At 41.8% G+C, this 12,317-nt stretch overlaps 1 protein-coding gene across 1 annotated transcript in view; it reads left to right on the forward strand.

Annotated features, from left to right (window-relative positions):
- Positions 1-12,317, forward strand: part of LOC109869994 (glutamate receptor ionotropic, NMDA 2C-like) — a 98,998-nt gene that overhangs the window by 47,001 nt on the left and 39,680 nt on the right. The window contains exons 4-7 of the mRNA XM_031804583.1: positions 5,367-5,432; positions 8,102-8,290; positions 8,388-8,728; positions 8,838-8,952. Of these exons, the coding sequence (XP_031660443.1) occupies positions 5,367-5,432; positions 8,102-8,290; positions 8,388-8,728; positions 8,838-8,952 (711 nt within the window). The remainder of the gene's footprint in view (positions 1-5,366; positions 5,433-8,101; positions 8,291-8,387; positions 8,729-8,837; positions 8,953-12,317) is intronic.

Here is a 12,317-nt window from a genome sequence, read left to right on the forward strand (position 1 = left end):
TTGGGGTGGTACCTGGGAGGTTCATTGATAATTTGTGTGAGATTGAGGGCATCAAGCTTAGATTGTAGGATGGCTGGGATGTTAAGCATCTTCCAGTTTAGGTCTTCCAGTTTAGGTCGATAGATGGGGGGCAATCAGTTCACATATGGTGTCCAGAGCACAGCTGGGGGCAGAGGGTGGTCTATAACAGTTGAGAGACTTGTTTTTAGAGAGGTGGATTTAAGTTCAAATGGTTTGGGTACAGACTTGGATAGTAGGACAGAACTCTGCAGGCTATCTCTGCAGTAGATTGCAACACCGCCCCACTACTGAATGATCATCATAAACCTCTGAGCCTGACTGTTGTGGGTTTATGTTTAAATATAGGCCTACACATTGATCTTGAAATAACAGCCAAATCTAAGAACATAAAATGAAAACTTGTTTCCATATATTGTCCAAAAAATGTAATGTTATGAGTACATGACTTCTGCTCCAGATTCTCAAATCCACAATGCCCTTTGGTCTATTGTCATTCCAGACAGTTGAGACTAGTCTCCTACCACATCATTTTGGAGTGGGTCCTCCACGGTGAGACATTGGGTCCAGGAGTCCAGATCCCTTTCCCAGCCTGCGTGGTAAATGCCATCTGAGCCAAATATCAATCACATTATGGGGTCTACACTGGTTTTCAGGAAGTGGAAGACTCCCAGGACTTGTGAATAGTCAAAGTGATAGGTATTCGCTGCTCCCAGACTGTGATTTGTCTGTTGTGTATCATGTTAGGAATGTGACTGCAAAAATAAAGAAAATCCATCCAAATGGACCAATAAAACATGAATTGTATTGTCATTTTTATAATATACATTGAACAGAAATATAAACGCAACATGCAACAATTTCAAAGATTTTACTTATTTGCAGTTCCTTTAAAGGTTCCTTTAAGGAATCAGTCAATTGATATAAATTCATTAGGCCCTAATCTATGGATTTCACATGACTGGGAATACAGATATGCATCTGTTGGTCACAGGCACCTTAACAAAAGATGGGGTGTGGATCAGAAAACCAGTCAGTATCTGGTGTGACCACCATTTTCCTCATGCAGCAAGACACATATCCTTCTCATAGAGTTGATCAGGCTGTTGATTGTGGCCTGTGGAATGTTATCCCACTCCTCTTCAATGGCTATGCAAAGTTCTGGATATTGGCGGAAACTGGAACACATTGTTGTACAGTGTGCAAACCCACAGTTTCCTCAGCTGTCCGGGTGGCTGGTCTAAGACGATACCGTAGGTGAAGAAGCCAGATGTGGAGGTCCTGGGCTAGCGTTGTTACACGTGGTCTGCAGTTGTGAGGCCGGTAGGGTATACTGCCAAATTCTCTTAAATGACATTGGAGGCGGCTTATGGTAGAGAAATTAACTTTCTATTATCTGGCAACAGCTCTGGTAGACATTCCTTCAGTCAGCATGCCAATCACACATTTCTTCAAAACTTGAGACCTCTATGGCATTGTGTTGTGACACAACTTCAGATTTTTGAGTGACCTTTTATTGTAATGACCAGGCTGTTTAATCAGCTTCTTGATATGCCACACCTGCCAGATGGATGGATTATCTTGGTAAAGGAGAAATGCTCACTAACAGGGATGTAAACAAATTTGTGCACACAATTTGAGCGAAAAAAGCTTTTTGTGTCTGTGGAAAATTTCTGAGAACTTGAAACATGGGACCAACGCTTTACATGTTGCGTTTATATTTTTGTTCAGTATATTTTTAGTCCCCCAAAACATTCAAGTATTGTTTGTTTGTCCTCAACAAAGAAAGGGGAAGACATTTGGTTGCATATAAAGAACAAATCCTGGAGTGATGTCTTCTGATCTAACCAGGTCCTCTTTCTCAGGTCTCTCCTCTGTGGCAATGTTGTCTGGCAGATTATGCTTGGGCAGGTGGGATGAAGGATCCCTGTAAACCACAGTCGGATCCTGTCGCAGCTCCAGCACCTGGTTATTTATTTGGCAACTCACTGCTTGGACTGTTTCGGGAACTGTTTCTCACAATGACTGCAGAGTGCACTTAGGCATATTTAGATGACACACACACACACACACACACACACACACACACACACACACACACACACACACACACACACACACACACACACACACACACACACACACACACACACACACACACACACACACACACACACATTCTAAATAGTCATTTTTGTGTTTCACAATATACAGGTAGCTTATGTTGTAGCAGAAAATATGGTAATTTATGTTATGCTAGACAATGTCTTCAAAGTGTGATTTACATGTGACACATTTTATAATAAAAAGTCTGCATAAAGTCAACTGGGTTTATCCATTCGTTCAAGTTCTTCAAATATCAGTGGCAGTTGTAGCTTATTCCATGCTCACATTTTCATTGATATATGCCAAATTATTATTATGTGTATTGACTAAGAAAAACTACCACCCTGACACACAAGTCAAATGATACAATGTTTACTAACCTGTACTAAACTCGCATCTGTGATGTCAAGCTCCAAATAAGGGCATATACGTCACAGAGTTTGCTGCACGAGAGCGCACATGCACAGTTGTTACCCATCTCCACTGTTGTTGCAGTTGGCCACATAAAATAATGATATAAAATAATTGCAACCACTTTAGGTGGAAAGGTACACATTTCCTGACTACAAAACATTAGTACTTTTGATAAAAATAACAAATTCGTCTGTAATCTTTCAATAAAAACAACAAATGTGACCACAATTCGCAGATTTCTCAATTGCTCTTAGTAGTGCACAAAGAAACCTCATGAGTCACATGAACCATTTTTGCAGCTTTCCAGTTCAAGACTGCAGGGAGAGAAGGCAAACTCCACCTAACTAGTTTCAATGTATGGAATCACTTGGGAAATTTGTGATTTAAGGTACTTACCCTTTAACTTTGTCTCCTGCCTGCACGCCTGCCCTAAGACAAGTTTAGCCTTTTATTCATTTTATAAAATATTTTATCCACATTTTTATCCCCAATTTTGTGATATCCAATTGCAATCTTGTCTCATCACTGCAACTCCCCAGCGGGCTCTGGAGAAGCGAAGGTCGAGTCATGCATCCTCCGAAACATGACCTGCCAAACCGCGCATCTTAACATCCGCCCGCTTAACACGGAAGCCAGCCGCATCAATGTGTCGGAGGAAACACCGTTCAACTCACGACCAAAGTCAGCCTGCAGGTTCCCGGCCCACCACAAGAAGTCGCTAGAGCGTGATGAGCCAAATGAAGCCCCCCCCGCCCAAACCCTCCCCTAAAACGGACGACGCTGGGCCAATTGCATCCCCCTATGGAACTCCCAGTCACGGCCGGTTGTGACACAGCCTGGGATCGAATCCTGGTCTGTAGTGATGCCTCAAGCACTGCGATGCAGTGCCTTAGACCGTTGCGCAACTCAGGAAGCCCTACGTTTTGCCTTTTCACAGTGTGTTATTACATCAGGTGCTATGTCATTTTCATAGGATTGTTGTGTCGGATTTATGACAGCTCATATAGTCTGCTCACAGTCGTATACAGAATGCCTGCTGAGAAGGTAATGTTTAATTAACGGTTTCACATATAGTGCATTCGAAAAGTATTCATACCCCTTGAGTTTTCCACATTGTGTTACGTTACCGCCTTTTCTAAAATTGATTAAATACATACATCAATCTACATAAATTACAATACCACATAATGACAAAGCAAAAACAGGTATGTAGAAATTGTAAAAATGTAAACATTCAGGCCCTTTACTTTGTTGAAGCACCATTTGCAGCGATTACAGATTCAAGTCTTCTTGGGTATGACGCTACAAGCTTGGCACAGCTGTATTTGGGGAGATTCTCACATTCTTCTCTGCAGATCCTCCAAGCTCTCTGATTGGATGGGGAGCATCGCTGCACAGCTATTTCCAGGTCTCTTTAGGGATGTTCGCTCGGGTTCAATTCGGGCTCTGGCTGGGCCAATCAAGGACATTCAGAGACTTGTCCCGAAGCCACTCCTGCGTTGTCTTGGCTGTGTGCTTAGGGTCGTTGTCCTGTTGGAAGTTGAACCTTCGCCCCAGTCTGAGGTCCTGAGCGCTCAGGAGCATATTTTCATCAAGGATCTCTCTGTACTTTGCTCCATTCATCTTTTACCCTGTCCTGACTAGTCTACCAGTCTCTGACACTGAAAAACACCCAAAAAGCATGATGCTGCCACCACCATGCTTCCCAGTAGAGATGGTGCAAGGTTTCCTCCAGATGTGACGCTTGTCAATCAGTAAAAGAGAAAATCTTGTTTCTCTTTGTCTGAGAGTCTTTTACAGTAGGTGCCTTTTAGCAAACTCCAAGCGGGCTGTCATGTGCCTTTTACTGAGGAGTGGCTTCTGTCTGGCCACTCTACCATAAAGGCCTGATTGTGGGAGTGCTGCAGAGATAGTTGTCCTTCTGGAAGGTTCTCCCATCTCCACAGAGGAACTCTGGAGCTCTGTCAGAGTGACCATCAGGTTCTTGGTCACCTCCCTGACCAAGGCCCTTCTCTCCCAATTGCTCAGTTTGGCCGGGCGGCCAGCTCTAGGAGGATTCTTGGTGGATCCAAACTTCTTCCATTTAATAATGATGGAGCCCACTGTGTTCTTGGGGACCTTCAATGCTGCAGACATTTTTTTGTACCCTTCCCCAGATCTGTGCCTCAACACAATCCTGTCTCAGAGCTCTGCTGACAATTGCCTCGACCTCATGGTTTGTTTCTTGCTCTGACATGCACTGTCAACTGTGGGGCCTTATATAGATAGGTGTGTGCCTTTCCAAATCATATCCAATCAATTGAATTTACCACAGGTGGACTCCAATCAAGTTGTAGAAACATCTCAAGGATGATCAATGGAAACAGGATGAACCTGAGCTGAATTTCGAGTATCATAGCAAAGGGTCTGAATACTTATGTAAATAAGGTAGTCCTGTTTTTTGCTTTGTCATTATGGAGGATTGTGTGTAGATTGACGAGGAAGAAAATGTGTTCATTTAATACATTTTAGAAGAAAAATGTCTGAATACTTTCCGAATGCACTGTATATCAGTGTTCATAGCGTGGCTTTAATAGAGATAGAATCGACCCTCACAGCCCGTTGTTTACGTGCGTGTTTGTGTGTGTCTGTAGGTGTGTTTAGGTGTTATAACAGCGATAGGATTGACCACACATTATTTACCTCCTCTGGGTGTGGAAAATGTCTACTTGAGAGTTTGCGAGTGCTTGTGAGTGTGCTCACCTGAATAGTGTACAGTATTGTTGGATTGAGCTAACATTCTCATTCCCCCCTCCCCCTCCTTCTCACCCCACTCCTCCCCCCTTTAGGCTGAGGGTTCCACGTTTCTCCAGATGGGTGCCTCCCTGGAGCAGCAGATCGTCTGCATGTTCAAGGTACAGGAATAGAATAATCTAAAGTTCATGTTCACTTATAGAGTCCCCTTTCATCCAATCAGAATGTAGTAATCAGGAAAGCCGTGGTCTGAAATGTTATATCAATATATGATTTTACATTTATGGGTCGTTCCACAAGTACATTTTGCATTCCTTTGATATTTTGAGTAGAAATTGTGCACCAATATTGCATTTTAAAGGCCTGTTATATTAAATGAAGTGCCCTTCAGACTATTAGTATGAATAAAGACTTGCTAAAGCAAGGTTTCCCAAACTTGGTCCTCGGGCCCCCCTGGGCGCACATTTTGGTTTTTGCCCTATCACTACACAGCTGATTCAAATAACCAACTCATCAAGCTTGGATTATTGGAATCAGTTGTGTAATGCTAGGACAAAAAAAAACATATGTGCAACCAGGCTGGGCCCCAGGACCGACTTTGAGAAACACCTAAATGCCTAAAGTGTCACAACTCAGCATTTTGACATGTTTCTTGTCTCATTTTTACGAATTAGATTAAGATTTAATTTAATTTAAATTTTAAAGCTTTGACCAAGTTCTTTCTGAAGAGTATTATGTATTTATGTTATTAGTGATCAATTAGCATCTGTCCCTCATTTCAAGGTCAAATATTTTATGTGAACTGAACTCTCGTTTCAATGTGGTGAAACTATTCCTTTTAAAATTATTTTTTCAGTAAAAGTAAAATCATAGAGTGAAAGCAGGTGAGCTGGTTCTTTTTGGCCTTTTTCTGTGGTGGAAAACTGAGTGCATCCAGCACAACACGTCAACTCTGTTACCCATAGATAGATAGGCTAGAGATGTTTGAACAGTTTCATTTTTTTGTGAAGCTTGCATTCAATTTCAACTCCCTGTTGCACACAACAAGTGTCACGGCCGTTAAAAGAACTGGACCAAGGTGGAGCGTGGTGAGCGTATATTTTCTCTTTTATTCGAAATGACACCGACAAAACAAACAATACAAAACAAACTGTGAAGCTTAAGGCTATGTGCCGTCAAAAAAAGTTAACTTCCCACAAACACAGGTGGGAAAAAAGGGTACCTAAGTCTGGTTCCCAATCAGAGACAACGATAGACAGCTGTCCCTGATTGAGAACCATACCCGGCCAAAACATAGAAATAAAAAATCATAGAAAGACAAAACATAAAATGCCCACCCCAACTCACGCCCTGACCAAACCAAAATAGAGACATAAAAAGGATCTCTAAGGTCAGGGTGTGACAACAAGCTTCTATTCCCCCTGTTACAAGTGGATTTATCACTGATTTAAGATCAAAACATCAACCCTGTCACGGTCAACCCTGCTACTTTATTTTGCACTTTATTGGCACTTACTTTTGTTTGGCCTTTGACATTATCGATCATAGTCTGCTGCTGGCAAAACTTATGTTATGGCTTTACACCCCCTGCTATATTGTGGATAAAGAGTTACCTGTCTAACATAACACAGAGGGTGTTCTTTAATGGAAGCCTCTCCAACATAATCCAGGTAGAATCAGGAATTCCCCAAGGCAGCTGTCTTGGCCCTTTACTTTTTTCAATCTTTACTATTGAATTGCCACTGGCTTTGAGGAAATCCAGAGTGTCTATGTATGCAGATGACTCAACACTATACATGTCCGCTACAACAGCGACTGAAATGACTGCAACACTTAACAAAGAGTTGCTGTTAGTTTCAGAGTGGGTGGCAAGGAATAAGTTCATCCTAAATATTTCTAAAACTAAAAGCATTGTATTTGGGACAACTCATTCACTAAACCCTAAACCTCAACTAAATCTTGTAATAAATAATGTGGAAATTGAGCAAGTTGAGGTGACTAAACTGCTTGGAGTAACCCTGGATTGTAAACTCATGGTCAAAACATATTGATACACCAGCACTGTCAGCACGGCTGGCCCTTGGATGTACACAGAGAGGTAATATTAATAATATGCATGTCAATCTCTCCTGGCTCAAAGTAGAGGAGAGATTGACTACCTGTTGAATGCACTGAGCTGTCTGTTTGAACTACACCCATGCATACCCCACAAGAAATGCCACAAGAAGTCTCTTCACAGTCCCTAAGTCCAGAACAGACTATGGAAGGTGCACTGTACTAAATAGAGCCATGACTACATGGAACTCTATTCCACATCAAGTGGCTCATGCAAGCAGTACAAATACCTTTTTTTAAAGATAGAAAAACACCTTATGGAACAGCGGGGCTGTGAAGCTACACAAACATCGTCACAGACACATGCATACACACACACACACACACACACACGATAGCATACGCACTATACACACACGTACACATGGATTTTGTACTGTATATATGTTGGAGTAGGGGCCTGAGGGGGCACGGTCTGTGAATGTATTGTAATGTTTTTAAAATTATATAACTGCCTTAATTTTGCTGGACCCCAGGAAGAGTAGCTGCTGCCTTGGCATACAAATACAAAATACTAAAATCATTTTTTTATTTAACTTCTTGAGATGGAAAAACGTGTTTGTTTTTTCAAATTAATTTGAACATGTGCTCTTTATGACAATGTTAAATAGGTGAAATAAAAAGTTAATTTGGACCAGATTACACGAGCCAAAATGTACTCTATTAGTGGAACGACCCTTTACATATAACATGTTCTATCATGTCTATATTCTAGTTGATGGAGGAGTATGACTGGGGAGACTTTGTAGTAATCACCAGCATGTGGCCGGGATACGAGACGTTTGTAGACTACGTCCGATCCTACACGGACACTTCCTACTTCCTGTGGAGGCTACAAGATATCCTGTCTCTGGAGATGTCTGTCGGAACCAGTGACGTCCGAGCCAAACGCATGTTACAGCAGGTAGGAGAGAGAATTTTTTCAAACTATTTCCAACGAGAGAGAGAGAGAGGTTAATGTTAGATATTACTTACAGTGTTATATCTGTCTGTCCCTCTAGATTGATTCCCAGGTGCTCCTGGCCTACTGTTCCTATGAAGAGGCCCAGTACCTGTTCCAGGTAGCAGGGGAGGTGGGTCTACTGGGGCCTGGGTACATCTGGATCCTCCCCTCCCTCGCGCTGGGCAACACAGAGAGCCCTCCACCTATCAGCTTCCCTGTAGGACTGATTGGGGTCATCACTGACCACTGGAGGAAGAGCCTGAGGCAACGTGTCAGAGAGGGCGTGGCCATAGTGGCCAAAGGGGCGGATAGTTTCAGAAGGCATCAAGGGTTCCTTCCAGAGGGACACAGCGACTGCAACACACCAGTTACACATATCAACAACAACACACTGTTCAGGTGAGTGTGTGAGGCCACACACCCTCTCGTCCTGTGTGTGTTTTTGTAAGTAGATACATACTAAACAGGTGTGTGTGTGTGTTGAAAACTGAATCTGTGTGTGTTGCAGACACATGCTAAATGTGACATGGGAGCGTAAGGACCTGTCGTTCAACAGTGATGGCTACCTGACCAACCCCTCCATGGCCATCATCGCACTGGACAGAGACAGACTGTGGGACAAGGTACTGAATTACATGTGTGTGTGTGTGAGTGAGTGGGTGTGTGTCTGGACCGTGAAACAACCAACCCAGCACTACCTGGTGTCTGGTGTCCTTTGACAGCTCTTTGGTCTTGGCCATAGTGGAGTTTGGAGTGTGACTGTTTGAGGTTGTGGACAGGTGTCTTTTATACTGATAACAAGTTCAAACAGGTGCCATTAATACAGGTAACGAGTGGAGGACAGAGGAGCCTCTTAAAGAAGAAGTTACAGGTTTGTGAGAGCCAGAAATCTTGCTTGTTTGTAGGTGACCAAATACTTATTTTCCACCATAATTTGCAAGTAAATTCATTAAAAATCCTACAATGTGATTTTCAGTTTTTTTTTCTCTCATTTTGTCTGTCATAGTTGAAGTGTACCTATGATGAAAATTACAGGCCTCTCTCATCTTTTTAAGTGGGAGAACTTGCACAATTGGTGGCTGACTAAATACTTTTTTGCCCCACTGTATATAATTTACAAGTCCAAAAATGAATGTAGCAACTACAGATTTCCCCTTTAAGTCTATCAAAAGTTTGCGAGTTTCAGCAATAAAAGCCCCACGTTTATTCCAAAGGCTGGGATCCGCACTGTACAGCTGTTGCAAGAGTGCATTTTTCACTGGCTGTCCACTGGTTTCAAAAACAATGACTGATAGGCAGCTTAAACTTCTTGAATTCAATCATTGTTGGGTTCAAATACAGATTTAGATTTGTGAACAGCCATCGACAATAACCACAATCTATAATAGCTAAATGAGAGAGCAACAGTGTGATTTACATCAATGCGCTATGTAGATAACACTATTAAGTGATCTGTATTGCCGTAGACTACACCACTGCTGTCATCCTTACAACTGTACAACTCCAAGCACTTATTTAAATAGGATAATCTTTGGATGTCGACAGCAGTTGTACTATTCGAAGACATAGCTTGGACTATAGACTAAAAAAGCATATTCCTGCTCTCTTCTCGCGATCCATCAAAACTCATTTGGTGTGTCATTATAGTGGTCTCTGACTTGTGGTTAGACTCACTGAGATGGAACAAACTTAAATTTATGCCTCTTTTCAATGCTGATTTGAATGTCATTGAGAAAACAGTGTCAAATAGCTTTTTTCTCTCAAACATCCTTTATGAATTTAAAAGTAATCCTCAAAGTAATCATCTAGTTTTTCCAAAAGTATCTGTAATCTGATTACAATATTTTTTCTGGTAACATTACGGATTACAGATACCGTTTTTGTAATCCCTTACATGTTACGGATTACAGGTAATCTGTTACTTCTCAACCCTGCGCGCACGCGCGCTCGCGCGCACACACACACACACACACACACACACACACACACACACACACACACACACACACACACACACACACACACACACACAGTGACATTGATACAGTAGGCTTGCTGTGGCAGGGCAGGAATACATTTGTTCAATAGTAGGAGGTAGTAAAATCCTCAAAAGTACCCACAAGAATAGCAAAACAAGGGAAATTCTCCCTTATTGGGATATTTCCCACATCCCCATGAGGACAAAGGCTATTTTAAGATTAGGGGTTAGAGTTAGGGTGACAATTAAGGTTAGGGTTAGAATTAGGGTTAGGGTAAAGTGTTAGTGGTGTCGTGTATTTACTATCATTAAATTGAAGACTTATAGTTTTTATCAAAGATTCTCTGTAATTAGTATTACATGAAATTCGTATTCAGATTACAAAGTTATCATTTCCTAAAATAACTTCAATTAGTCTTCGAATGAATGAATTATTTACTTTACCTCACATTAGCCTCATTCCAAACGTCGTAAATTGTTGGTTATCTGCACAAACCCAGTCTTCACTATGAGTCATCCATACATCAGTTGTCTTAAATCATTTATTTATTACTAATTTAGTAATTCACAGAAATGCATAAACATACAGTAAATATGGTTACATGAAATGATGGGAGAATATGCCCTAGTGGGCTGAACCGGCATGGCGGCTTGTTAGACAAAAGGGGAAGTGGGGGTCGACTAAGAAGTCACTACAGAGTGATAATTATAACAATTGAAATGCCAATCCTTTGCACATGAACGCTCACTCATTCGGGAACAATTGCAATCAATATATATTTACGCTCAGTGTGTCGTCTTGATCGCTGGTGAAAAGTTGTTTCTTTTGTAGAATTGTTCGTCTCTCTCCCTCTATCTCTGTCGTGGTTATACTGGAAAGTTCAGAGTGACATTCATTCGTTTCGTTATAGAGTCCCAGGATGCCTGACCCTAACTGGGCTCAGGGGCAGTCCTCTGATTTAGTTCAAATCAAAAGGGAATTGTATTTTCTTTCATTAAACAGTCCAAAATCATAGTACACAATTTTACAAACAGTATCATACTCACTCATTCATCTTATACAACAATTTGATGTAAACCTCATATCTATTATATAAACATTGTTATGGTAATCTGGCCACACCGTCTCCCTTGAGCTTCCCCAAGTTGTAACAAACGGACCAGTTCGTAGCTGGATTCTTCACCGATCTTTTATACTTTCTCCGGAACATGAAATTTGTTCGTACCTCAAGTTCTGTGAGGTGGAAGAAATTCCTTTGTGCTCTATGAAAATTTACTCTGCCTCTAATACTATGTGGCCATGTGGCAGGGTCTTCTCAGGAATTTACGACCTCTCTCTGACCACAGCAGCCTAGTTGAAGGAGGCCAGGGGGAGGCAGGGAGAGGGGGATGGGGCTTGCTATACCCATGTTTTTCTCCGTGCTTCTACACCTGCATTGCTTGCTGTTTGGGGTTTTAGGCTGGGTTTCTGTACAGCACTTTGAGATATCAGCTGATGTACGAAGGGCTATATAAATACATGATTTGATTTGATTTGATTTGAAAGAGGGCAACTTCATGACAGTGGTTAGGTTTAGGGTTAGGAATTAGATGTAGGGTTTGGCTTAGGTTTATGGGTTAAGGTTAGTTAGGTTTAGTGTTAGGGGTTAGGGAAAATAGGATTGTAGGTCCCTACAAGTATAAAGGAACATAACCGTGTGTGTGGTCGTGTGTGTGTGTGGGGGTCTTGACTGTGCAGTCAGAAACTCAAACACAAACAAAAAGTCAGGCTGCTGGGGAATGCTCTGGAATTCCAACAAAACACACAGTCATTCACAACCCCTGCTTCTATTTCTTCCCTTTAAACTTCTCACTCTCTCTGTAACTCTCTCCCTCTTTCCTTTAAACCTCTCTCCCCCTCCTTACCTCCAGTGTCATGTAGCTCATTCATTAGTGAAAAAGTGTCATTGTGCACTTACTTGTGGGTTTGTGCATGTGACATGCCCTTTTCATCCCCTCTCTCTCTTTTTG

Source organism: Oncorhynchus kisutch, linkage group LG25 (assembly GCF_002021735.2).
Source record: "Oncorhynchus kisutch isolate 150728-3 linkage group LG25, Okis_V2, whole genome shotgun sequence".
Classification (NCBI taxonomy): Eukaryota; Metazoa; Chordata; class Actinopteri; order Salmoniformes; family Salmonidae; genus Oncorhynchus; species Oncorhynchus kisutch.